The sequence below is a fragment of the Rhinoraja longicauda genome, chromosome 33, assembly GCF_053455715.1.
Source record: "Rhinoraja longicauda isolate Sanriku21f chromosome 33, sRhiLon1.1, whole genome shotgun sequence".
In the NCBI taxonomy this organism is placed as follows: Eukaryota; Metazoa; Chordata; class Chondrichthyes; order Rajiformes; family Arhynchobatidae; genus Rhinoraja; species Rhinoraja longicauda.
The window spans coordinates 19,287,122-19,314,277 of NC_135985.1; the positions used below are offsets into that span (position 1 = coordinate 19,287,122).

Sequence of the window (27,156 nt, forward strand, 5' to 3'; positions counted from 1 at the left end):
ATTAATATTGTTAAACAGCAACAGCACAAAGTCTCCTCTCTCAGTGGATGGCAAAGAATGGCCCTCTTTATTTCGCAAATGGCGATGGATGTTTGCAGCTGACTGACGTGTTACTTTGGCCAGGGCTGTGGGAACACCTGCACTGTGACATAGTCCTTTGCAGACTATTTTACGTGATTGGATATGTTACATAGAAACATAGAAAATAGGTGCAGGAGTAGGCCATTCGGCCCTTCGAGCCTGCACCGCCATTCAATATGATCATAGCTGATCATCCAACTCAGTAACCTGTACCTGCCTTCTCTCCATACCCCCTGATCCCTTTAGCCACAAGGGCCACATCTAACTCCCTCTTAAATAAAGCCAATGCACTGGCCTCAACTACCTTCTGTGGCAGAGAATTCCACAGATTCACCACTCTCTGTGTGAAAAAAAACGTTCTCATCTCGGTCCTAAAAGACTTCCCCCTTATCCTTAAGCTGTGACCCCTTGTTCTGGACTTCCCCAACATCGGGAACAATCTTCCTGCATCTAGCCTGTCCAACCCCTTAAGAATGTTGTACGTTTCTATAAGACCCCCCCCCCCCCCCCCCTCAATCTTCTAAATTCCAGTGATTTACAGTAAACCCTCGGACCTCTCTATAGCGGAGTTTGGTTATAGTCCGTTGCACCGCCCCGCCAGTTCCGCCAGTTTCACAATAAGCTGGCACCATGGGCGTGGCGACCCTCTGGTTACGGGGTAGATGGAGCGAGCAGGTACAAAGGTGGCGTGGGTACTGTGCCCGACCCTGGCGCACCGCGTGTGAGGTCCCCCTGGTTTAACCCCACCATCACCCCAACGCCATGTTTCTGTTTCTTCAGCACCCTCACCTTGCGAGATGAGAACGTGTTTTTTTTTCACACAGAGAGTGGTGAATCTGTGGAATTCTCTGCCACAGAAGGTAGTTGAGGCCAGTTCATTGGCTATATTTAAGAGGGAGTTAGATGTGGCCCTTGTGGCTAAAGGGATCAGGGGGTATGGAGAGAAGGCAGGTACAGGTTACTGAGTTGGATGATCAGCCATGATCATATTGAATGGCGGTGCAGGCTCGAAGGGCCGAATGGCCTCCTCCTGCACCTATTTTCTATGTTTCTATCTCCTGATGGTCAAATCTGTATTTGACGTTATGGTTGGGAATGGGAGACACGCCATGGCCAGTCACTTCACGACATATGTTGGATAAGGTTCAGCTTGTGATGCCCTCATGGTTGAATATCCTGCCAATTCTTATACTCTTGGAGATATGGCTCGCAAATATCCAAGCCCAGTCGAATTCGAAGGGCCGAATGGCCTACTCCTGCACCTATTTTCTATGTTTCTATGTTACCCCCCTCTCACCCGGTTATTGCGGACAATCGGCAATGACGGACCCAAAACGTCACCCATTCCTTCCCGCCAGAGATGCTTGCTGCCTGACCCACTGAGTTACTCCAGCATGTTGTGTCTTTCTTAGGTATAAACCAGTATCTGCAATTCCTCGTTTCTATCTTCTGTATAAATGCAGGTCTGGCTTGTTTTCTTTAGTAAACAGCACTTCAGCAGTAAATGTTTCAGAACGACTGAATGAATCAATGTTGTCCTGGGGCAAACTAGTCGCGACCCACAGTCAATGTGGAGAGGAACAAGTTCTCTGTGTGCTTCCAGGCTGAAATATCTTCAGTTTTTATGTGTTGAACCAGATTAAACTGATTACAGTCCAGGACACTGTCTGCAAAGGTTTCACCACAGTTCCCAAGCAGATAGTGGCTCTCGGGAACCGGGGAAGCTTACTTACTGAGTTGTTATTCCTGGGAATATTTGCTAATTAGCTGTGTTAAATATTAACACTGTGAGACCTGGGTGTAATGAACAACTGATTCCGGACGCCATTGATTTGAAAGCAGGTTTCTTTGAGAGACTCTGAGGGGCAGTGTGATGTGGGCTCTGACAATGACCGCCCCCATCTGAGTGTCTGTATCGGTATTGGTTTATTCTTCTCACCCGCACTGAGGTACAGTGAAAAACGTTGCCATTACTGAATGCTATCCAGTCAAATCATACCATGCATGAGCACAGAGCAGGTGAAAAAAAATGCAAAGGCTGCAATGAGGTAGGTTGGGAGATCGGGACTACACCTGTGGCTGATGAGAGGTCCGTTCAGTAGTTTGATAACAGCGGGGAGGAAGCTGTTTGTGAATCTGACAGTACATGGTTTTATAGACAATAGGTGCAGGAGTAGGCCATTCGGCCCTTCGAGCCAGCACCACCATTCAATGTGATCATGGCTGATCATTCTCAATCAGTACCCCGTTCCTGCCTTCTCCCCATACCCCCTGACTCCGCTATCCTTAAGAGCTCTATCTAGCTCTCTCTTGAAAGCATTCAGAGACTTGGCCTCCACTGCCTTCTGAGGCAGTGAATTCCACAGATTTACAACTCTCTGACTGAAAAAGGTTTTCCTCATATCCGTTCTAAATGGCCTACCCCTTATTCTTAAACTGTGGCCCCTTGTTCTGGACTCCCCCAACATTGGGAACATGTTTCCTGCCTCTAACGTGTCCAACCCCTTAATAATCTTATACGTTTTGATAAGATCCCCTCTCATCCTTCTAAATTCCAGTGTATACAAGCCTAGTCGCTCCAGTCTTTCAACATACAACAGTCCCGCCATTTTGTACCGTCTGACTTATCGGAGAGGGGCGAAGAGGGAATGGCCGTGATGTGAGCGTCCTTGATTATATTGACTGCTTTCCCGAGGGCAGTGTGAGGTGTAGATGGCGTCGATGGGGGAGGAGGCTGCTTTGTCTGATGTAATGGGCTGCATCCACAACTCTCTGCAATGCTGGAATGCCTTGGCTTTCACTCTGTGTTCCTGTTCTGGAATGGTTTTGATTATTTGACTTGGACACCATGAGCTGAGGACTTGAGAAGTCCAGCGAGCACTGAGCAGCAACAGAGGCCTGTCTGAATGTTCCCTCCCGATACACAATGGAGAAGCTGGATGGTGGAGGAGATTCTCACACAAGCCTGCTAATGCTGTGGGATTTTACCAAAGCTGATCACAAGTTCATAGGAGCAGAAATAGGCCAGTTGGCCCATCAAGTCTGCTCCGCCATTCAATCATGGCCGATCTTTCTCTCCCTTTCAACCCCATTCTCTTCCCTTCTCCCTATAACCCCTGACACCCTTACTAATCAATAATCTATCTATCTCTGCCTTAAAAATATCCATTGACTTGGCCTCCACAGCCTTATGTGACAATGAATTCCACAAATTGATCACTCAAACAACATCACCAAACAAAAAATGCAATGTGACCAATACATGTGGTAATGAACAGAGAACACAACACCAGAGCAGGAATGTCTTGGGTCAACTGTATGAAACGTTGGTTGGGCCACAGCTGGAGCAGTGTCTACGGGTGTGGTTGCCACATCATAGGAAGGACTGGAAATAGTGCAGAGGACATTCACCAGGATGTCCGAAGAAGGGTCTCGACCCGAGACGTCACCCATTCCTTCTCTCCAGAGATGCTGCCTGTCCCGCTGAGTTACTCCAGCATTCTGTGGTCTATCCTCACCAGGATGTTGTCTAACATGGACCATTCCAGCCAAGGGGAGATGGGGATGGGCTAGGCTTGTTTGCTTTGGAACAGAGGAGGTTGGGGGAGGATCTGAGAGAAATATATATAATTCAGAGAGGCATAGATAGCAGGACAGGTTTCCCCATAGCAGAGATGTCTATTACTGGAGACCACAGTTTTAGAGTGAGGGCTAGGGGGTTTTGAGGGGATCGGCGGAGGGATTTTTTTTCACCTTGAGGATGATTGCAATCTGGAAGGCATTGCCTGAACAGGAGATGAATGAATGAATGAATGAATGAATGAGTTTATTGGCCAAGTATGTGCATATACAAGGAATGTGCCTTGGTGCTCCGCTCACAAATGACAACACAAACATACAGTTAACAATTAAGAATAAAGCATAAACACATCAAAACAAGAAGGACTCAGTCTGAAGAAGGGTCTCGACCCGAAACGTCACCCATTCCTTCTCTCCTGAGATGCTGCCTGACCTGCTGAGTTACTCCAGCGATTTGTGATAAAAACAGTAAGGATACAACATTACGGTCTAAACATGTGGGTGAAAATAAGCCAGAGCAGCAAAGAGACTACAGACTTTGGTTATTGAGTAGAATATTGAGTACAACATGGACAGTTTAGAGGCACATCAATAGCAGGGTATGGCAATGGCTGAAGCTGCAAACAGATGTGGACAGATGCAGATAAGGGAGCAGGATGAAGAGGAAGTGGGGACAGAGCACTGAGTCAATGCCACTGTCAGGAACTGAACCCGGGCCTAACATTGGACAAGACAGTCCGGGAATTAAGTTACTGCACAACACTCTTATCACAATGCTGGGGGGGAAAGCTGCAAGGTCATTGAAAGAAAATGCTGCGTTTTATCATTTCCGTTAACTCTTTAGTTTGTTAGTTATAAATATAATGGAGAGGCAAAAGGAACTGTAGATGCTGGAACCTTGCGTAGAACACAAAGTGCTGGATTAACTCAGCGAGCCAGGCAGCATCGCTGGAGGACATGGATAGGCGACGTTTCAGTCTGAAGAAGGGTCCCAGAGCCGAAAAAACACTTATCCATGCCCTCCAGAGATGCTGCCTGACTCGCTGAGTTACTCCAGCACTTTGTGTTCTGATAAGGGGAGAGGACTGGTTGATTGGATTGGGCGGAGCAAGGTGAAAGGTCATTTGATGACACCTGTGGGAACTTGTCCAACGGGAACTGGCCACCTGGCTGCTGACCACAAAGAAAATCGGACAGGGGTGGAGAGATCAGTGGTGAAAAAGGCCAATGATAATTGAAGAGAGACCAGTCACAGGGATAATCAATGGAGCAGAACGTTACAGTGACAGGAATAAGCCTGGTGTACTGCACAACAACGCAAGGCAAAAATGCTTGCACCAGTGAGCAGAGATGCAATAAAGGAATTGGTCTGAACTGGGATGGCTTTTTACAGCCCACTCCACTGAAAGAATGCAATCCTGCTGGAGTTGTTTTAACCCAGATCTCCACTCTGGGAATCTTGGTCAGGCAATCACACGATGGACAGTGATTCACAACATGTCTTTCTCGCTTGTTTCTTTGTTCCCAGATGGTCTCTATTTTTGGCAATGAAAGTGGGTGAAAGGCCTTATTGAAATAGAAATATTTTCAGAAAGGAAGGAGAGACCAGAAACGGCAACCCTTTGTTAACCCTGACCGTTCGGTCCCAGCCGAATTAATTTCCACCTACCTCGACTCCATCCTACCCCCCTGGTTAAACCGAAGATAGATACAAAAGGCTGGAGTAACACAACGGGTCAGGCAGCATCTCTGGAGAGAAGAAATAGGTGACGTTTCGGGTCGAGACCCTTCAGACTGAGAATCAGGGGGAAGGGAAATGAGACAAGAAAAGAATATCAAATATCAAATGAATAACAAATTCTATATCTCTACATCACTGTGTATATCTCTCGTTTCCTTTCCCCTGACTCTCAGTCTGAAGAAGGGTCTCGACACGAAACATCATCTATTCCTTTTCTCCAGAGATGCTGCTTGACCCTCTGAGTTCTCCAGTATTTTGTGCCTGCCTTCCAACAGATTGTTTGTTCCTAAGTCAATCTAAGGTCCAGAGTGCGGATCTAAGCATATTTCCCTGCCTATGTCCAAGGCACCTCACATGCTCTCCGACTCCTCAATAACTTTCGGTTTCCAGGCCCCCGCTCCCTCATCTTTACCATGGATGTCCAGTCATTCTACACCACCATCCCCACCCCACCGGGATGGTCTTGAAGCCCTCCGTTTCTTCCCCGACCGCAGAACCAGCCAACCTCCATCTACCCGTTTCCAATGACCATTGACTTGCTCTCTCTGCCCCTCCAGCATCTAGGAACTCAGACAAAAATGGGGAAAGAAAGTCCTGCTTGTGTGGCGCTTCTCACAGGCACTGAACTGTCTCTGTGATACCTGGTGCACTGTGGGAACAAAGCAATCTGTACACAGCACAATCTTGTAAAAAGTAAGAAAAAGACACAAAGTATTGGAGTTAAGTGTGGCACAGTGGCACAGTGGTGGAATTGCTGCCTTACAGCATCAGAGACCCCAGGTTCGATCCTGACTACAGGTGCTGTCGGTACAGAGTTTGTACGTTCTCCAGTGACCCGGATCTCCGGTTTACTCCCACATTCCATAAACGTGCAGGTTTGTAGGTTAATTGGCCTCTGTAAATTGTACCTGGTGTGTCGGAGAGAACTTGTGTATTAGTAGTCGGTGGCGGACAGGGTGGGCCAAAGGGACTGTGTCCACACTGTATTTCTACAATACTAAATTTTGAGCCTCCTCCATTCATCTCTGCTGGGCATTCATCAGAAGCAGCACACAATCCCACACACAATTACTCCAACGCCTTCAATCCCAGCCTGTGCCTACTGGTGCCTGCATCACCTCACCCAGGTCTCCCTCTGTAAGTTGGGCTGGTTACTGAAAGCAGGTGAGGAGGAACTTTTTTAGTCAAAGGGTAGGCAGGTTTCGGCAGCAACTGTGGAGGGGGATGGATAAGTGATAGGAGCAGAATTCGGCCATTCAGCCCATCAAGTCTACTCTGCCATGAATGCAGCGCCGGAGACTCAGGTTCGATCCTGACTACGGGTGCTGCACTGTAAGGAGTTTGTACGTTCTCCCCGTGACCTGCGTGGGTTTTCTCTGAGATCTTCGGTTTCCTCCCACACTCCAAAGACGTACAGGTATGTAGGTTAATTGGCTGGGTAAATGTAAAAATTGTCCCTAGTGGGTGTAGGATAGTGTTAATGTGCGGGGATCGCTGGGCGGCACGGACTTGGAGGGTCGAAAAGGCCTGTTTCCGGCTGTATATATATGATATGATGATATGATGATTCAATCATGGCTGATCTATATCTCCCTTCCAACCCCATTCTCCTGCCATTTCCCCATAACCCCTGACACTCGTACTAATCAAGAACTTATCTATCTCTGCCGTTAAAAAATATCCATTGACTTGACCTCCACAGCCCTCTGTGGCAATGAATTCCACAGATTCACCACCCTCTCTACACATTAGTGTAGATGCGGAGTTTCAGCCTGAAGTGTCGACTGTCTATCCCCTCCACAGATGCTGCCTGATCCTCCAGCCGCTCTACTCTTTTTGCTACAGATTGGAGCATCTGCAATCCCTTGTGCCTCCCAGTGACTGCGAGGCTGAGATTGTATTGGAACACTGAATTCATCCACTGGCTACAAAACTAAATCCTGCTGAGATTGGGAAAAGTTGCTGTGATTTCTTTCATAAGTTCTGTCTCCTCCACTCTTTCTGAGACCGTTTTCTGAGCAAACTGGCCCACTGAGTGACTCCAGGTTTCCGCGTCTATCTTCTGATGTTGTTGACTGTACAGTCATTTGCTGGCTGTGTGTGACTCCAGACATTCACAGTGCATTAGGCAACACAGGATCAGAGACTCGGGATGTGTGAACAAGTTGCTCTGGTTGTTGAAACTGACAGTAAGACCCAGCACAGACCCAAGATGAGGAGCAGCAACGCTGGCTGATTTATTTTGGGTCCCTTCCCTGTAATGTACTGCAGAAATCTGCCAGCCCCAATTTATTCATCTCATTCTTGGATCAAACGTGCGATTCCTTGCTCCATGTGGCTTAATTACCACTGTGGCGCCATGCGAGCAAACTACTCACACACACTTTTGCCAGAGGCTTCACAGAACAGCAATCGAGAAACAATCCTGATGCAGGAAATCGGCCCAAAACATCAATCGCGCCTTCCTCCCCCCCCCCCCCCCCCACAAATGCTGCCTGACCCGCTGAGTTCCCCCAACGGATTGTGTAAGAATGAAATGCAGATGCTAGTTTAAACCGAAGATAGATACAAAAGGGCTGGAGTAACACAGCGGGTCAGACAGCATCTCTGGAGAGAAGAAAATGGGTGACGTTTCGGGTCGAGACCTTCAGACTGAGAATCAGGGGGAAGGGAAATGAGAGAAGAAAAGAATATCAAATATCAAATGAATAACAAATTCTACATCTCTCTACATCACCGTCTAAATCCCTCGTTTCCCTTTCCCCTGACTCTCAGTCTGAAGAAGGGTCTCGACCCGAAAAGTCATCTATTCCTTTTCTCCAGAGGTGCTGCCTGACCCGCTGAGTTATCCAGTATTTTGTGCCTGCCTTCCAACAGATTGTTTGTTCCTAAGTCAATCTAAGGTCCAGAGTGCGGATCTAAGCATATTTCCCTGCCTTAGCTTTTTGTAATTTGTCAGTCAGCAGCCTGCTGTGACCATTGGTTGATCATTTAGAATGAGGCCATTAGACTCATTGTGTTACTGTCAAGTCTTTGAAACGTCTTTCCTGTTCTTTCTCAATAGGGGTTGCCTTGTGTGTTTAGTCAAAGCTGTTTTAAAAAATATATATATGTAGAAACTAGGAACTGCAGATGCTGGCTTACACAAAAGGACACAAGCGCTGGAGTAACTCAGTGGGTCAAGGCAGCATCTCTGGAGAACACGGATAGGTGACATTTCGGGTCGGGAACCTTCTTCAGACTGTATGTTGTGCCAAAACGGGTTTGTAGGTTAATTGTGGCTGGTAACAGGTGGGCACAGGTGAGGGGGGTGGGTTTTTGATAGGCGGATGGTTGGAACAAAGGCCAGAGATGAAAGCAGAAGGTGTGAGACAGGCAGGGTGAAGAGTTACAAATTGTGAAGTCAGAGGAAGGGATGTGGGAGGCGAGGAGAGATATTGTTATTTAAAGATATTATATTTGCTTCCACGATCCTTCCAGGCACAGGGTCCACACCATAACATCAGTGGCTGAAGTAATTGTTCCTCCCCTTACCTTCATTTCTTTTGCTACTTACTGTCGACATGTGCTCTCTGATTCCCAACCCTTTGTGCCAGTGCAAACAGTCTCATCTCATGTACTCTGTTAAACCGTTGCCCTCCCCACCACAATTTTGAACCGATTCCGCTCGGGGAAGGATAGTTCAGCCTTCTCCTCGTATAACCTTCTTCTGCGGCACGGTGGCGCAGCGGTAAAGCTGCTACCTTACAGCGCCAGAGACCTGGGTTCGATCCTGACCACGGGTACTGTCTGTACGGAGTTTGTACGTTCTCCCCGCGACCGCGTTGGTTTTCTCCGGGAGCTCCAGTTTCTTCCCACGCTCCAAAGACGTACAGGTTTGTAGGTTAATTGGCTTCGGTAAAATAAATCCCTAGTGTGTAGGATAGTGCTAGTGTACAGAGTGATCGCTGGTCAGCGCGGACTCGGTGGGCCGAAGGGCCTATTTGCACGCTGTATTTCTGAACTAAAATAAAATAAACAAAACTGACAGTAGATCTGGACAATCCCCTCTGAGAAATGGGCATCCTTCCCAAAGTGTAGTGCTCAGAAAACTTAATTTTCTTTTATCTTTCTGCTGAGAGTGAACCAGTGATTCCTAAAGGTTTAACAACCACTCGAGGTGTTGGCAGAGTATGGTGGAGGGGAGGACGTTAAAGAGGGATTTGATTGGCTTCCCGACTGACCTACACTCGAGAGATAGGAAGCCTTTCATTGCCTTCTCTGGCTCTTCAGCCAATAAGACCTCCCAGCTGCATAATGCCATGAATGTGTGACAGAGAGAGGGAAAGAGAGACTAGGTCTGTTATCTGCTGCCAATGTTCATTGAAATACAAACTCCCTCAAAATTACAAGGCTGCAGTGTTTTGGATGCCAGAGGCTGGATATGTTTGTACCACGTAGGCCTTGGTATTGTTTCACACTTGCTGAAAGGGTTTTTGCATCGTGAAAGTTCACCTTGTGATATATTAACATTCGACTTGTGATCATGTGGATTTCATGAGGCACATAAAGGTAAGATAACCAAGGGGAGGATATTGTGGGGGGGGGGGGGGGGGGAACAGGTTGAGGAGATTTGTTAAGTGGAGAGGTTAAATAGTATTTGGATCAATTATGGTCCCAGGCTTCTCAGAAGGTCAGTAAGAATCATCACATGACCACTATCTCTACACTCCCCCATTGGTCATCCATCTTTCCCCCCTGCCAATCAGATGGCTCGTCACTGCCCAACATGGAGATTCTGTTGTTTTTCCCTCCATTTTCCCAGCTGTTAAAAAATGTTTACAGGTTAGTTTAGTTTAGTTTAGAGAAACTGTGCGTAAACAGGCCCTTCGGTCCACCGAGTCCATGCTCCTGTGATCCCTGTACACTAGCACTATCCTACACACGATGGACAATTTACATTTTTTACCGAAGCCAATTAACCGACAAACCTGTATGTCTTTGGATTTTGGGAGGAAACCGGAGCACCCGGAGAAAACCCAAGTGGTCACGGGGAGAACATACAAATTCCTTATAGGCAACACCCATGGCCAGGATCGAACTCGGGTCTCTGGCGCTGTTAGGCAGCAACTCTACCGCTGTGCACAAAGAAAATTCAGAGAAATATAACTTGATGCAAAAAATCGCTTTTTCTTGTGATTTTATCAAGATTAATACACTGATGGAGAGGTAATTTGGAGAAAATAGGAAGTCGGTGTTAGAAAGAAACAGGACTTATCTAAGATAGCAAGTGAGAAAGCTTTGAATAATCTTCCAAAAGGTCAAATTTGTACTTGAAGTAAATGCTGTTACATTAGTGGAAACATCTTCTGTTACTTCACCTTCGAATTATATCAACATACGGTACAGTAAATAGCAACTCCACAAATTTGGCGTAGCAACCTTGGTGTATTGGGAGCGAAACAATTCACTAGAGATTATTTTTACTGGGAAATTTGTCAGCATATTAAATGCACAAAGACCAGTGGCAGGTCAGAAGAATGCGCTGAGTATACAAAACACTAACAAATTACTACAAATTCAACAAGGACAGGAAAAAGTAGAGTACATGATAAAGCTATAGTTAGTTAATGGAGAACAGAGTGTACCAGATTAACATTGGTCCTATTCCAAGCCAGCCTGAGGAATTAATAATGGAAACGCAGGAGATGGCAGATGAATGAACAGATATTTTGCCTCAATCGTCACTTTTGAGGATATATCCCGCAAATATCTCCAAATCGGGAATTGGAAGAGATTAAGAAATTCAAGATAATTGGGAAGTAGCACTTAGTTGGAGCTGTGGACAGTTCAGTTCAGTTCAGATTAGTTTATTGCCATGTGTACCGAACTTTTATTGGTGAAAAGCTTTTATTGCGTGCTAACCAGTCAGCGGAAAGACAATACATGATAGAAAAGCCTGCAGGTCACAATGGACTTCATCTGAGAGATTTAGAAGAGGTGGCGGGCATGGTAGCAGATGCATTGGTTTCAATGTTCCAAAATTCCTTAGATTCAGGAATGCAAATATAACTCCTTTATTCATAAAGGGAGGGAGATGGAAAGCAGGAAATTAAGGCCGGTTGGCTTAGCAGATAAATGTCAAAGGAAAAATATTAAAGGCATTATGGAAGTGCACCTCGAGGTAATTGGCCAATATCAACATGGGTTTGTGAAAGGGAAATCATTTTTCACTAATATATATTGGAGTTCTTTGAAGAAATAACATGTGCTGCGAATAAAGAGGAAATGGTGGATGATCTATATTTAGATTTCCAGACGGTCCACCATAAGGTTGTCGTGGAAGATGAAAGTTCAGGGAGGAGGAGATAACATGGACACGGACGGAAGATGGCCTGGCTAATAGAAACCAGAGAGCAGACATAGATGTCCTTTTACAGACAAGAGGTGACGCCGCATGGGTCAGAGATAAGACTTCACCTTTCTGCAGTTAAATGACTGGCTTGGATGACGACCCTAAATGCATTGATGCTAAATTTGCAACCATGCCTTTAGCTCCATTTGCTGTTGCTACAAAGATCGGTAGGAAAGTGAGGCTGTGAAGACGACTTAAAGAGGCTGCTCAGTGAGAATATGATCGGTGAGTGGGCAAAGAACTGGCAAATGGAGTACAAGGTGGGAAATTGTTCATTTTGTCCGTTTTGGCGTACCCCCAGATGATGAGGGATCTGCGTGTCAATGTGCACAATTCACAGACGACTGGAGTACAGTTCAGCAACTAATTATGGAAGCTAATTAAGGGTGTCTGTGCCTGCTCTCTGGTTCCTATTAGCCAGCCAATCTTCTGGCTAGCTAATAGAAGCTAGCAGAATTATATCATGTATCTCAAGGGGAAATGAATAAAAGGGGGGGGGGGGAAATTTTGCTTCATTAAAATAGAGAATCGGTGAGACTGCATCAGACTTAATGTGTACAGTACACGTCTTATTGTGTTCAGGAAGAATTTTAATACACTGGGAGCTGTTTGTAGAAAGATTACACTGAAGATAGACACAAAATGCTGGAGTAACACAGCGGGACAGGCAGCAAGCATCACTGGAGAGAAGGAATGGGTGATGTTTCGGTCGAGACCCTTCTTCAGACTTTAGAAGAAGGGTCTCGACCCGAAACGTCACCCATTCCTTCTCTCCAGAGATGCTGCCTGTCCCGCTGAGTTACTCCAGCATTTTGTGTCTATCTTCGGTTTAAACCAGCATCTGCAGTTCCTTCCTGGATATTTTACTTTTTTTTTTCACCCAAAGATGGATGGCACCACGAGCAGAGCAAACCGCCCTCAGTAACCTCCTTTGTGCCCTCAGTCCTGCTGCCCTTACACTACAGCTTCCACTCAGTCCTGCCCCCTCTGACAGCTGAATGAAGTGCAGCTCTCCTCCAGTCCTTCTCCAGCAGTGTGCTGCTCCCAAGGGAATGCTCTCTCCGACACAGCTGGTAGAGCTGCTGCCTCACAGCACCAGAGACCCGGGTTCAATCCTGACCTTGGGTGCTATCTGTGTGGAGTTTGCATGTTATCCCCATGACTGCCTGGGTTTCCTCTGGTTATTCTGGTCATCCTAAAGAAGTGCAGTTTGTAGGTTAATTAGTTTAGTTTAGTTTAGTTTAGTTTAGTTTAGTTTAGTTTAGTTTAGTTTAGTTTAGAGATACAGCGTGGAAACGGGCCCTTTCGGCCCACCGGGTCCGCGCCGACCAGCGATCCCCGCACATTAACACTATCCTACACCCATTAGGGACAATTTTGTTTTACATTTACCAAGCCAATTAACCTACATACCTGTACGTCTTGGGAGTGTGGGAGGAAACCGAAGATCTCGGAGAAAACCCACGCAGGTCACGGGGAGAACGTACAAACTCCGTATAAACAGCACCCGTAGTCGGGATCAAACCCGGGACTCCAGCACTGCATTCGCTGTAAGGCAGCAACTCTACCGCTGCGCCACCGTGCCGCACACTGTACATTGTGTCGGGAGTGGATGTGAAAGAGGGATAACATAGAACTAGTGTGAACGGGTGTTCGGTGGTCAGCCTGGACTCGGTGGGCCAAAGGGTCTGTTTCCATGCAGTATCTCTAAACTCAACCAATCTAAACTCAAGACTACTGCTTGTAGCATTCCCTCAGTACCATCCCTCCAACACAACATTGTGCCTTCTGCACACTACCTCTGACAGTGCACCATTCTCCCATTACTGTCCCTCTGACTGCTTGTTGCTCCCTACTGCAAGGGAGCAGGTCCTTCGGCCCATCGAGTCTAGGCTGACCATTGATCACCCGTTTACATCTTAAACAGTCAGGCTAACTACACACACCCCTTCCTTACCCCCCGCCCTCCAGATCAGCCCCTCTAACAGTGCAGAGCACCCTCTGCACTGATCTTTTGTCCATGCTACTGCCCCAGCCAAAGTACAGCACTTTCTCAGTGTTGGCCCTCTGATAACGCAGCTGTGTTTCTGACACAGTCTCTCTCTCTCTCTCTCTCTCTCTCTCTCTCTCTCTCTCTCTCTCTCTCTCTCTCTCTCTCTCTCTCTCTCTCTCTCTCTCTCTCTCTCTCTCTCTCTCTCTCTCTCTCTCTCTCTCTCAGCAATAACCCTCTGACAGAGAGTTAGTACGACTATTTGACAATTTGTAAACCAGCTTCTGCAATTTATAAGTTCATATGTTCATAAGACACAGAGGCCATTCGGCCCATCGAGTCTTCCCTGCCATTCAATCATAGCTGATCTATCTTTCCCTCTCAACCCCATTCTCCTGCCTTCTCCCCATAACCTTTGACACCCGTACTAATCAAGAACCTGTTAATCTCTGCTTTAAAAATACCTAATGGCTTGGCCTCCACAGCCGTCTGTGGTAATAAATACCAAAGATTCACCACCTTCTGACCAGATAAATTTCTCCTCGTCTTCTTTCTAATGGTACATCCTTTTATTCTTTGGCTTGGGCCTCTGGTCCTAGACTGGCCCACTAGTGGAAACATCCTCTCCACATCCACTCTATCCAGGCCTTTCTTTATTCGGTAAGTTTCAATGAGGTTCCCCCCCCCCCCCCCCCCATCTTTGCAAACTCCAACGAGCACAGGCCCGGTGCCATCAAACGATCATCCCCGGGATCATCCTCGAAAAGCCTTCTCTCTGGACCGTCTCCAACGCCAGCATGTCCCTCCTCAGATATGGGGGTCCAAAACTGCTCACAATACTCCAAATACGTTCCCTGTTCTGCACGACAGTTGGATTGTTGAGCTCCTGGGACCTGAATGCAGAGTCTCCTGTCACCGATGTGAGAGGTGACGAACAAAAATTAATCTGCGGTGTGAAGAGTGAATCAAATCGGCAAAGACATTTGGCTCATTTGCTTTGTCTCTCTCTGTGTCTCTCTCTGCATGAAGAGGGGGCAGAGAAGGTGAGTTAGCACTTGGATCTTTCAACTGTTCCTCCCCTGGGCCTGGCTGATGGGATTTACATGCTTCTGTCTGCCAGTTGAAAGGGGCTGTAAATTAAGAAGCTCTGAGCATCTGCGTCCCATGTTTTTTGAAGTAGCTTTCTTTCGAGTTCCCTGCAGAGGGTTGCTGCATTATCTGGCAGGCATTGGAATGAGGGGAAGTGTCAGGTTTCACATCCAATTATCGGGTTTGGGATGGCGGAGAGTGGGTGAATAATTCAGTGCCCCGTCAAAGCGCCTCACGCTGCCAGCTAGGGGATTGAAACGCAGTTCACTCGGTAGTCTGGCAATGTAAAGGTTGTTTACAGGAATCCATCAGAGGCAGTCGCTCGGAATCGAGGGTGACGTTCTACTCCGGTTCGGTGTCGTGGAGTCACACAGCGTGGAAACAGGCCCTTTGGTCCAACTTGCCCGCACGGACCAGCTTGTCCCATCTACTCCACTCCCAACTGCTTGCGTTTGGCCCATATCCCTCTAAACCTATCATATCCATGTACCTGCCTCAATGTTTCTTAAACGTTGCTATAATCCCTGCCTCAACTATCTCCTCTGGTAGCTCGTTCCATACACACACCACCCGTTGTGTAAAAAAGTTAGGAATAACGTCCTAGCCTGCTCAACCTCTCCCTGTAGCTCAAGCCTTTGAGTCCTGGCAACGTACTCATAAATCTTCTCTGCACCCTTTCCAGCTCGACAACATCTTTCCCAGAACATGGTGACCAAAGCTGAACACAATACTCTAAATGCGGCCTCACCAATGTCTTGTACAACTGCAACATAACCTCCCTTTCCCTTGACTTTCAGTCTGAAGAAGGGTCTCGGCCCGAAATGTCGCCCATTCCTTCTCTCCAGATTTGCTGCCTGTCCCCCTGAGTTACTCCAGCTTTTTGTGTATTTTTTTAATTATTGTTTTATTTTATTATTATTTTTGTGTATTTTGTCCCAACTTTGTTTACTCAGTACTCTGACTGACGAAGGCCGATGTGCCAGTCGTTCTGAGTGACTGATGTGGGACTGCAGGCGGAACAGGAGGTTCCCGATGGAATTAGTGGTGGATCAATGTTTTTTTCACTGTTTACCCGCTAGGTTTAGAGATACAGCATGGAAACAGGATGTTCGGCCCGCCCAGTCCACGCCGATCATCGATGGACCATTCACACTCGTTCTGCGTAATAATAAAATGGAAGAACTTTCGGACAGTGAGAGTTTGTGTCTGGAATGCGTGGCTGGGGCCAGTGAAAGAGGTGGCGTTCCATTGCGAGGTTGAAAGGGAGTTGGATACATATTGGAAAGGGAAGAATTTTCAGGGCTGTGGGGAGCAGGGGGGTTGGGAGTGGGAACACCATATTGCTCTTGTGTGGAGCTCGTACAGACTCGATGGGCTGAATGGCCTCCTTTCGCGCTTTAACCATTCCGCGATCCAACAATTCTGTACAGTTGACTGATAACTGCCTTCTGTACTTCTGTACTTCCACCGGGCAGCACGGTGGCGCAGCGATAGAGATGCTGCCTTGCAGTGCCAGAGACCCAGGTCCGATCCCGACTATGGGTGCTGCCTGTTCGGCGACTGCGTGGGCTTCCTCTGAGATCTTCGGTTTCCTCCCACACTCCAAAGACATACACGTTTGTAGGTTAATTGGACTGGTAAAAGTTGTAAATTGTCCCCAGTATGTGTAGGATATTGTTAGTGTACGGGATCGCTGGTCAGTGCTGACCTGGTGAGCCGAATGGTCTGTTTCCGTGCTGCATCACTAAACTACCAGCCGATGCCATTTCTGGGCAATTAGGGATAGGCGGTATAGGCTGCCTTACTAGTCATGGTCAGGCACTGTAAATGGTTCCTCAGACACAAGGAACTGCAGATACTGGTTTACGAAAAAAGGCACAAAGTGTTGAAGTAATTCAGTGGATCAGGCATCATCTCTGGAGAACGGAAAGGTCACGTGTCAAAAGGGACTGCAGATGCTGGGGTATTTACCGAAGGTAGACACAGAATGCTGGAGTAACTCAGCAGGTCAGGCAGCATCTCTGGAGAAGATTGGTAGGTGACGTTTCGTGTCTGGACCCTTCTTCAGATTCTTTGATACGGCCTGTTCTACAGAGAAAGTTAGGACGCCGGAGAAGCATTGATAAGCGTGGGAATTTTCGCGATGTTTCCGAAGACGGCGTAATCTCGACCTGACTCAGCATTGTCGTGGTCATTGTCATGGGGTAAAAGAAAATTTCGGCGATCTGCTACGACTTTGACAGTCGCCTAAGAAATCGCCAAAGTGGGACAGGCCCATGATTGGCCAGGCCTTCATGTGACTCCAGACCCACTAAAGGGTTAACTCTTCACTAAGTCTTGGGTTCAGGCCAATGAGGGATGGGCAATGAATTCCAACACTGCCTGTGTTGTCCACATTCTGTGTTTGAATATATTTTAAAAGTACCTACAAAGCAGGCAAGCTGTCTATAGTTTCAAGCAGGTGTGGAAGTGGCTGTTTTGTAGGAAACTGATAGTGCTTCAGCATTTTAATTGTGAGTAGCACTGTTAGCAATCATCTCCTTTAAATTACATTGAAGAGAGGAGTGCTCTGGGTGCGGTGTTTGATAATTAGCATTTATTTGGGATCTGAATAATTAGTTGAATAATTAATCTGAGTAATTAAGCAGGAAGTTGACTTGATTAGCACTTCTGTCACACTGCATAGAAAAGACATGTAATTATTTTAAAAAACGTCACAAACTGGCTGAGTTGTTGAGCGTTGTTTTTCCTTGCAGCAACCTCGTGAGCAGCCACTAGGCATCACAGGCTGCACTACCTCCCCGCGACTCCTGGGGCGCTTGTGAGTCAGAAGCTTAGCTCAGAGCTACAGCATGGAAACAGGCCCTTCGGCCCACCGCGTCCGCACCGACCCGCGATCACCCGCACACTGGTTCTGTCCTACACACTAGGGACAATTTGCAGAAGCCAATTAACCTGCAAACCTGCACATCTTTGGAATGTGGGAGGAAACCGGAGCACCCAGAGAAAACCCACACGGTCACAGGGAGAACGTACAAACTCCATAACCGACATCACCCCGAGTCAGGATTGAACCCGGATCTCTGCTGCTGTAAGGCAGCAACTCTACCGCTGCGCCACTGTGCCACCCTTCCCAGGTTTGTAATTAGAAACATAGAAAATAGGTGCAGGAGGAGGCCATTCGGCCCTTCGAGCCAGTACCGGAAGTGTCCACACGTAATGTTAATGTAATTCCCATTAACCTCAGGGCAGGGTGCAGGCTGAGCGTTTGACCTCAGTGCCGCTGGATAAGGGAGGTAAATGTCTATCTGTGACAACCGTTTAGTGGCTGTGACGTTGGTTAGGCAGGTTTTGCCATACAAGGACACAAAGCGCTGGGGCAACTGAGCAGGTCTGGCAGCATCTCTGGAGAACATGGATAGGTGACGATTCGGATCAAGGAATTCTCTGCCACAGTGGGTGGAATTCTCCGCCACAGAAGGCAGTGGGTGGAATTCTCCGCCACAGAAGGCAGTGGAGGCCAATTCAATGGATGTTTTCAAGAGAGAGTTAGAGATAGCTCTTTGGCCTAATGGAATCAAAGGATATGGGGAGCAAGCAGTAATGGGGTACTGATTTAGGATGATCAGCCATGATCATGTTGAATGGTGGTGCTGGCTCGAAGGGCCGAATGCCCTATTCCTGCACCTATTTCCTGTGATTCTATGTTAAGGCCCTTCTTCAGGTTGCCATAGTGCAGAGTGGGTTGGCAGGTTGGCATTGCCATGGTGATAACTGGGCATATTTAGTTGTGGCGACAGGTGTTTCCACACGGCTGGCTAGGTAGGTGCTGCACAACCTGTTGTGTGGCCGGGAGTTGTCAAGGTGCAGATGTGGGCAGATGTTGCCCTGGAAGTGGGAGAGCAGATGTGCGACAGATGACCTCGTTCTGCCTTGATGTCAGGCAGCCCGGAGTTGCCACGATGCTGAGGGCATCTCTGAAGCTGGGCCTGTCAACCACACTGTGCTCTGAAGCTCCACACACCTTCACAAAGTACTGGATATGTGGAGCAAATCCAGATCATTCATACGGATGCCAGGAGAATGAGATGGAAATAAAAAGTGGGAGTTTGGCAGTGAAGGTATTCTAAGATTTCAAGAACTTGACCAAGTGAAAAGTCGGCGAGGTTGTTGATGATGGAAGTCCCAGTGGAAGCTTTGCCTTCATCCAGAGTCACCTGGTGAAAGGTCAAAGTTCATTGTGCAGGACATCACCAAGAAGCATGGAAACAGGCCCAACTTGCCCATTCCAACCAAGATGCTCCATCTACACTAGTCCCATCTGCCCACGTTTGGCCCAAATCCCTCTAAACCTTAACCGAAGGGCAGCAAATGCCTCTTAAACGTCACCACCATATCTGCGTCCACCACCATTTGGGAAGCATGGTGGTGCAGCGGTAGAGTTGCTGCCTTACAGCGCCAGAGACCTAGGATCAATCTTGACTGTGGTATGGAGTTTGTACATTCTCACTGTGAATGTATGGGTTTTCTGCAGGTGCTCCAGTTTCCATCCATAGGTTTGTAAGTTAATTGGCTCCAGTGAAATTGTAAATTGTCCCTAGTGTGTGTGGGATAGTACTAGTGCGCGGGGGTCGCTAGTCCGCACAGACACTGTGGGGTGAAGGGCCTGTTTTCACTCTGTATCTCTAAAGTCTGAAAGTCTAACGTAAAGCCACCAACCCTGGGAGCATGTTCCAGGCACACCACACTCTGTGTAAAAAAACTTGCCCATCACATCTCCTTTAAACCTTGCCCCTCTCACTTTACATTGACCCTGATTGGATCTTAACAGCCTTCTCGTTGTTAGAATACAGGATGGCGCAGCGGTAGAGTTGCTGCCTTGCAGCGCTTGCAGCGCCAGAGACCCGGGTTTGATCCTGAGCACGGGTGCCGTCTGTACGGAGTTTGTCCGTTCTCCCCATGACATGCATGGGTTTTCCCCGAGATCTTTGGTTTCCTCCCACACTCCAAAGACGCACAGGTATGTAGGTTACTTGGCTTGGTAACTGTTTAAACAAATGTCCCAAGTGTGTGTGTGTAGGATAGTGTTAATATGCGGGGATCGCTGGTCGGCGCGGACCCAGTGGGCCAAAGGGCCAGTTTCCTCGCTGTGTCTCTAATCTAAACTAATAGATGCCTGCAAACCTAAGACAGTGAGTCAGTTCCTGTGGATTGGAGGGTAGCTAATGTTATTCCACTTTTCAAGAAAGGAGGGAGAGAGAAAACGGGAAATTATAGACCAGTTAGTCTGACATCAGTGGTGGGGAAGATGCTGGAGTCAATTATAAAAGACGAAATTGCGGAGCATTTGGATCGCAGTAACAGGATCGTTCCGAGTCAGCATGGATTTACGAAGGGGAAATCGTGCTTGACTAATCTACTGGAATTTTTTGAGGATGTAACTAGGAAAATTGACAGGGGAGAGCCGGTGGATGTGGTGTACCTCGACTTTCAGAAAGCCTTCGACAAGGTCCCACATAGGAGATTGGTGGGCAAAATTAGAGCACATGGTATTGGAGGTAGGGTACTGACATGGATAGAAAGTTGGTTGACAGACAGAATGCAAAGAGTGGGGATAAATGAGTCCCTTTCAGAATGGCAGGCAGTGACTAGTGGGGTACTTCAAGGCTCGGTGTTGGGACCGCAGCTATTTACAATATACATCAATGACTTGGATGAAGGGATTAAAAGTACCATTAGCAAATTTGCCGATGATACAAAGCTAGGTGGCAGTGTGAACTGTGAGGAAGATGCTATGAGGTTGCAGGGTGACTTGGACAGGTTGTGTGAGTGGGCGGATGCATGGCAGATGCAGTTTAATGTGGATAAGTGTGAGGTTATCCACTTTGGTGGTAAGAATAGGAAGGCAGATTATTATTTGAATGGTGTCAAGTTAGGAAAAGGGGACGTACAACGTGATCTGGGTGTCTTAGTGCATCAGTCACTGAAAGGAAGCATGCAGGTACAGCAGGCAGTGAAGAAAGCCAATGGAATGTTGGCCTTCATAACAAGAGGAGTTGAGTATAGGAGCAAAGAGGTCCTTCTGCATTTGTACAGGGCCCTAGTGAGACCGCACCTGGAGTACTGTGTGCAGTTTTGGTCTCCAAATTTGAGGAAGGATATTCTTGCTATTGAGGGCGTGCAGCGTAGGTTTACTAGGTTAATTCCCGGAATGGCGGGACTGTCATATGTTGAAAGACTAGAGCGACTAGGTTTGTATACACTGGAATTTAGAAAGATGAGAGGGGATCTTATCGAAACGTATAAGATTATTAAGGGATTGGACATGTTAGAGGCAGGAAACATGTTCCCAATGTTGGGGGAGCCCAGAACCCGGGGCCACAGTTTAAGAATAAGGGGTAGGCCATTTAGAACAGAGATGAGGAAAAACTTTTTTAGTCAGAGAGTTGTGAATCTGTGGAATTCTCTGTCTCAGAGGGCAGTGGAGGCCAATTCTCTGAATACATTTAAGAGAGAGCTAGATAGAGCTCTTAAGGATAGCGGAGTCAGGGGGTATGGGGAGAAAGCAGGAACGGGGTACTGATTGAGAATGATCAGCCATGATCACATTGAATGGCGGTGCTGGCTCGAAGGGCCGAATGGCCTACTCCTGCACCTATTGTCTATTGTCTATTGTCTATTGTCTATTGAAATAATGGAAGTCTTGAAGGCGAGAATCAAGATTTGCATTTCTGTAGCCACCTTTCACATTGTCCAGATGTCCCAAGCTTCTTTGTAGAAGATTGACTACCGATGGTCATCGTTGTGATGTTGGGCACTTGGCAAGCAATGGGCACACAGCCAGCATCTGCAACAGCAATGGCACATTGACCATGTGGATGTGGAGGGCAGATAAATATTGTCCCGGACTCCCACTTCACTCACTCAACGAGGTCTTTTATGTCCTTGTGTGTGCCTCGTAAGCACACTTCACTCACTCACTCAACGAGCTACTGTGAAAGTGCAGCACTCCTTGTTCTACAGTATCAGCTGCGTCAACCCAGATAACGTGTCCAATATCTGGTGTATGAAACCACAATTCTCTGGCTCAACCCTCAGGCCTCTGAGCCAGAACTGACACAATGTAGAAGTGTTGCAGAGACTTGATATCAGCATCCAGACTGTTGGAAGTAATAATAAAAGGCTTGATGTAAAAGTGAGGTTTGGACCTTGGTATTTGGTCTCTTGGAAGATATCCAGTGACTTTTCTTTGCAGTGCATTTAAATAGAGTCAGATTGATGATTCCATTCCAGACACGGTAGATAATGTCTTGCATGTGCCCTTTATCTCGCTCCCATTTTACACATCTTGCATAAGGAATTCCTTTGTTACAGTCAACCTTGTCGCTGAAGTTAGTTTTTCAGAATCTGTTCTGTCCCATGCCGAGAGAGTTCAAGGCATTACGCTGCACTTAATCACACTTCTCAGAGATGTCTCGCACTTTTTATTCCTCATTCTGGAGATGTGGGCGTCTCAGGCTGAGACAGAATTTAATTGCCTGAATCTAGTTGCCCTTGAGAAGGTGGTGGTGGTGAGCTGGCTTTGTCAACCGCTGCCTTCCTTGCGGTATGTTGGGCGTGTTGATGGGGAGGGGGTCTCCAGGACTTTGACCTCGAGCCAGTGAAGGAACGGTGATAGATTACCAAGTCAGGGTGGTGTGGGCTTGGTAGACAGTCACTAGGTTCAGGTTTTGCTGCCTTTCCCCTAGCTGGGAGAGGTAGTGGATGTGGAAGGTGCTGTCTTTGCCACAGATGTCAATACGGTAAAGGCTTGGTTACCCAACCGCTTGATGGAAGCGCTGTTCACCAGATGTGTCTTTAGGCTTTACTTTAGGCTTTAGAGGTACAGCGTGGAAACAGGCCCTTCGGCCCACCGAGTGCGTGCCGACCAGCGATCCCCAAACACCGTACACCAGCACTGTCCGACACACTAGCGATAATTTACAACTTTACCGAAGGCCAATTAACGTACAAAAATGCACGTCTTTGGTGTGTGGGAGGAAACCGGAGCACCCGGAGAAAACCCACCCGGTCACAGGGAGAACGTACAAACTCTGTACAGGCAGCACCCGTAGTCAGGATCAAACCCGGGTCTCAGGCGCTGTGAGGCAGCAACTCTACCACTGCGTCAGTCACTGAAGAATTGGCCCTGTGTCAGTGTGGCCTCTGGAGTGGTTACTAGACAACACATAACTACCTAATAACATTTAAAAGACATTTGGACAGGTACATGAATAGGAAATGTTTGGAGGGATATGGGCCAAAACGCGGGCAGGTGGGACTTGTGTAGATGGGACATCTTGGTCAGCATGGGCAAGTTGGGCCGAAGGGCCTGACTCTTTGACTCTATGGAGAGTAGCGGTGGATAAAGTGCAGGATAAGCACAGTCACTCTTGCTATGTAGGCGAGTGTAGGGGTTGTCCGACACAGCAAGATCCCACAAAGTAACAGCGTGACAAATAATCAGGCAATTGCCTTTTTGTTTTACTGCATAGAAGGCAGTATGGAGGCAGGCTATACTTTGTCTTCTCTGTATGCTTCATCCTACTCTGCTGCCTTTCTCCCTATCACCGTATCCTTCCACCTCTCTCGCACCTAGTTTCCCTGAAGGCCATAATTCCCATTCGGTGCTGGGTGCAGGTGGAGTGTAGGACAGGACCACCGGACGCCACCCTACTCTTCTACAGCAGGTCTTTGTGGGATCTTGGAGACACTCCTCAGCTAGAGACAGAGAGGTCTCTCTCTAATATCCCACAAGCTGAACTCCTGAACAGACCCAGGCTGGCTCCACAGTCCCACACCGAAGGGTTGCTGCATTGTTAGAGGTGGACCTTTCAACTGAAAAGTTAAACTCTGCTTTCTTGTTAAAATAAAAAGTCCCACGGCACCCTTCCTACCTTGTGTCCTGAGGGTCAACGTTTATCCTGCACTCAGTCAAGTCAAGTCAATTTTATTTGTATAGCACATTTAAAAACAACCCACGTTGACCAAAGTGCTGTATATCAGTTCAGGTACTAAGAAACAAACATATAATGGCACACAAACATAACAGCACATACATAAACAGTTCACAGCGCCCCCTCAGAGGGCCTCAAACGCTAGGGAGTAGAAATAGGTTTTGAGCCTGGACTTAAAGGAGTCGATGGAGGGGGCAGTTCTGATGGGGAGAGGGATGCTGTTCCACAGTCTCGGAGCTGCAACCGCAAAAGAGTGGTCACCCCTGAGCTTAAGCCTAGACCACGGGAGTCATAGTCAGAGTCATGCAGCGTGGAAACAGACCCTTCAGCCCAACTTGCCCACGCCGGCCAACATGCCCCATCTACACTAGTCCCACCTGCCAGCTTTTGGCCCATTCCCTCTAAACCTGTCCTATCCATGTACTTGTCTCAATGTTTCTTCAGCGTTGCGATCGAACACCAAGTGCTGGAGTAACTCAGCGGGTCAGGCAACATTTCCCAAGGACAAGGATAGGTGATGTTTTGGGTTGGAACCCTTCTTCAGATTCCACTCCTCCTCCGGCAGCTCGTTCCATACACAAGTATCAACACTAGTCATTGCCTCCAAGGCTCCTGCAGAAATTGGCTACTGCATCCCCCCCCCCCCCCCCCCAATACAACTGTGACCACACTTCAAAAGCACCTCATCTTCTGTAAAGGGCTTCAGATCACCCTGATGGGGGGGTGTAAAAGGTGCTACATGAATGGAGGATCTTTTCTTTCTTCCATGAAACATTAGCCCACATTTCAGTTCAAGCCCCGAATCCTCTGGCCTGGGTAAGAAGGGCTGGGCGTGTGTGTTTTTAACGGTTCTTAAGGACTGATTATTTCTCCAGCACACTTAAAGGTCAAAAAATTCACGCTCCCAATAAGCTTCTGGTTTCAGAAGTAACCAAAGAAGATGGGACCCTTTAACTGTGCTGAGAGCAGATTTCATTGAAGATCTCCTGTTAGTCTGTCCAAACAATTAAGGTGAGGGGGAAAACATTAAAATGGGAACCTGAGGAACCTGTTTCTGCACAAAGGGTGGTGGGTTTACGGAAGGAGCTGCCGGAGGAGGTAGTTGAGGCAGGGACTATCGCAATGTTTAAGAAACATTTAGACAGGAAGGAAATAGGACAGGATTAAAGGGACATGGGCTAAATTTAGGCAAGTGGAACTGATGAAGATGTGGCATTTTGGTCGGTGTGGGCAAGTTGGGCCGAAGGGCCTGTTTCAACTGAAAAGTTAAACTGCTTTCCCGTGAAAATAAAATCCCACTTCACCCTTCCTACCGTGTCCAGAGGGTTAACGTTTATCCTGCACAGCCATAGAGTCATCGAGACATACAGCGTGGACTCCTTTGCCCCCACTTTCCCACGCCGACCAACATCCCCAATCTACACTAGTCCCATCTGCCTGTGTTGGGTCAATTCCATCTAAACCTATCTCCAAGTTACCAAGTCCACGCTGTTTGACTCTAGGACTCTGTTGGGAAAGGGTAGCTGGAGCCCTGGACAATGAGACCAATGGATGTTCATCAGAAGAATCCCGACTGAGATCCGAGCCCACTATGTTTAGGACTGATTTATGTGCAGTGCGTGGAACATGGGCCGGTGAGCTGGAATCCTAGACCATTAAGTGGAGACAGAAGATAAAATCTCTGCGCTGCAGCTGGGGAATTTAAACACAGATAATTAAATGAATCTGAAATTATCAGTAATTGGAAGCACGGGATGGAAGGCATGTGGCTGCAAAACCCATGTGGTTCACTGATGTCGGTCAGGAATGGAAGTCTGTTGGCCTAGCCCGGCCCGTGTGCATCCCACCACACGTCGCCCCCCAGAGGCCGATGCAAGGGCGACGTTTCTCACGCTGTAAGCTTCCATGATCTGAGAGGGCGGAGTAAAGGTTCCATCATGGCTTCCAAAAAGGGAGTTCGGTTTGTAGAAAACAGGACTGTGTAGGTACTGAGGAAAACACCAAGCGGATGGGACTAGTAAGATTAGCCCTTGAATTTGATGGACTAAATGGCTTCTCCCCCCCCCCCTCTCCCCCTCATCCTTTATCTTCATCTTCCTTGCTCTTCACCCCCTTTTTTCTTGCCCCTTTTTCCTCCCCCTATCTCCTCCCCTTTCCCCCCCCCACACATTTTTACCCATTAATCCCCCCTCTCTCCCCATTTTCTCCCCCTTGTTCCTCCCTCCCTTTCCCCCTTTCTTCCCCATTTATCCCCCTCCCCGCCCCCTTTCTCTGCCCTCCCTTTCTCATCACCCCTTTCTTCCGTTCCGCCTTTCTCCCCCATCCCTGGTCCTCGCCACCGTTCTCCTCCCCCTTTCGCCTCCGCTACCTTCTCCTCTCCTTCACCTCCGCTACCTTCTCCTCTCCTCTTTCTTCTCCTCCTCTTTCTCCGCTCCCCCTTTCTGTCCCTTTCTCTTCCCACCTTTTCCACTTTTTCTCACCCCCCCCCCCCCCCCCCCCATGTTACCCCTTTGTCACATCCATCGCAAACACATTAGGGGCAATTTACAGAGGTTAATTAGCCTACAAACCCGCCCGTCTTTAGGATGTGGGGAAACTGAAGCACCCTGAAGAAGCACATGTGGCCTGAGGAGAACGTGCAAACTCCACACAGGCAGCACCTGAGGTTAGGATCAAACCCAGGTCTCTGGTGCCGTGAGGCAGCAACGCTACCAGCTGCGCCACTGTGCCACCCTGAAGACTGGTGTGCGGTGTGCTGGTATGCATATTATCGCAACTAAGTACTGGCACCACTGCAGGAGGGCAGGTAGAGAATCAAGAGGGAGGTAGATTAGATTGCAGGCACTACCCAGTTACGATCGCCCCACGTATGTGCAGCGTACATGCCCGCGAGTGGTAGGACATAGGCGGGATTGATATGCCCGCTGCTGCAGGGCTGTGGACATCTTCTGCCATGTTGAAACTCAGTTCAGGCAATACCTGGATTGGTTGAGTTAAACGTCCTGGTTTACCTACACTTGTGTGTACACTTGCTCTCGGGTGGCCCGTGTTTTAATGTGCGGCCACATTTCCGACTTGCGAAACTCTCAGGTTATGAACCGTTCTCAGGCACAGAACCCCATCGCAAACTGTGGGGAGCTTACACTGGGAAATAAGTGGGGGAACGGGATCGATGGAAATTCCTCTGAGAGGCAGCATACACTTGACGGGCCAAATGGCCTAGTTTAGTTTAGTTTAGTTTAGAGATACAGCGTGGAAACAGGCCCTTCGGCCCACTGGGTCCATG

General features: G+C 47.8%; 1 protein-coding gene across 1 annotated transcript in view; it reads left to right on the forward strand.

Moving 5' to 3' along the window:
- Window positions 1-9,801: 9,801 nt before the first annotated feature.
- Window positions 9,802-27,156, forward strand: part of coro2ba (coronin, actin binding protein, 2Ba) — a 61,262-nt gene continuing 43,907 nt past the window's right edge. The window contains exon 1 of the mRNA XM_078427029.1: window positions 9,802-9,952. Coding sequence (XP_078283155.1) covers window positions 9,938-9,952 — 15 coding nt within the window. The 5' untranslated portion in view covers window positions 9,802-9,937. The remainder of the gene's footprint in view (window positions 9,953-27,156) is intronic.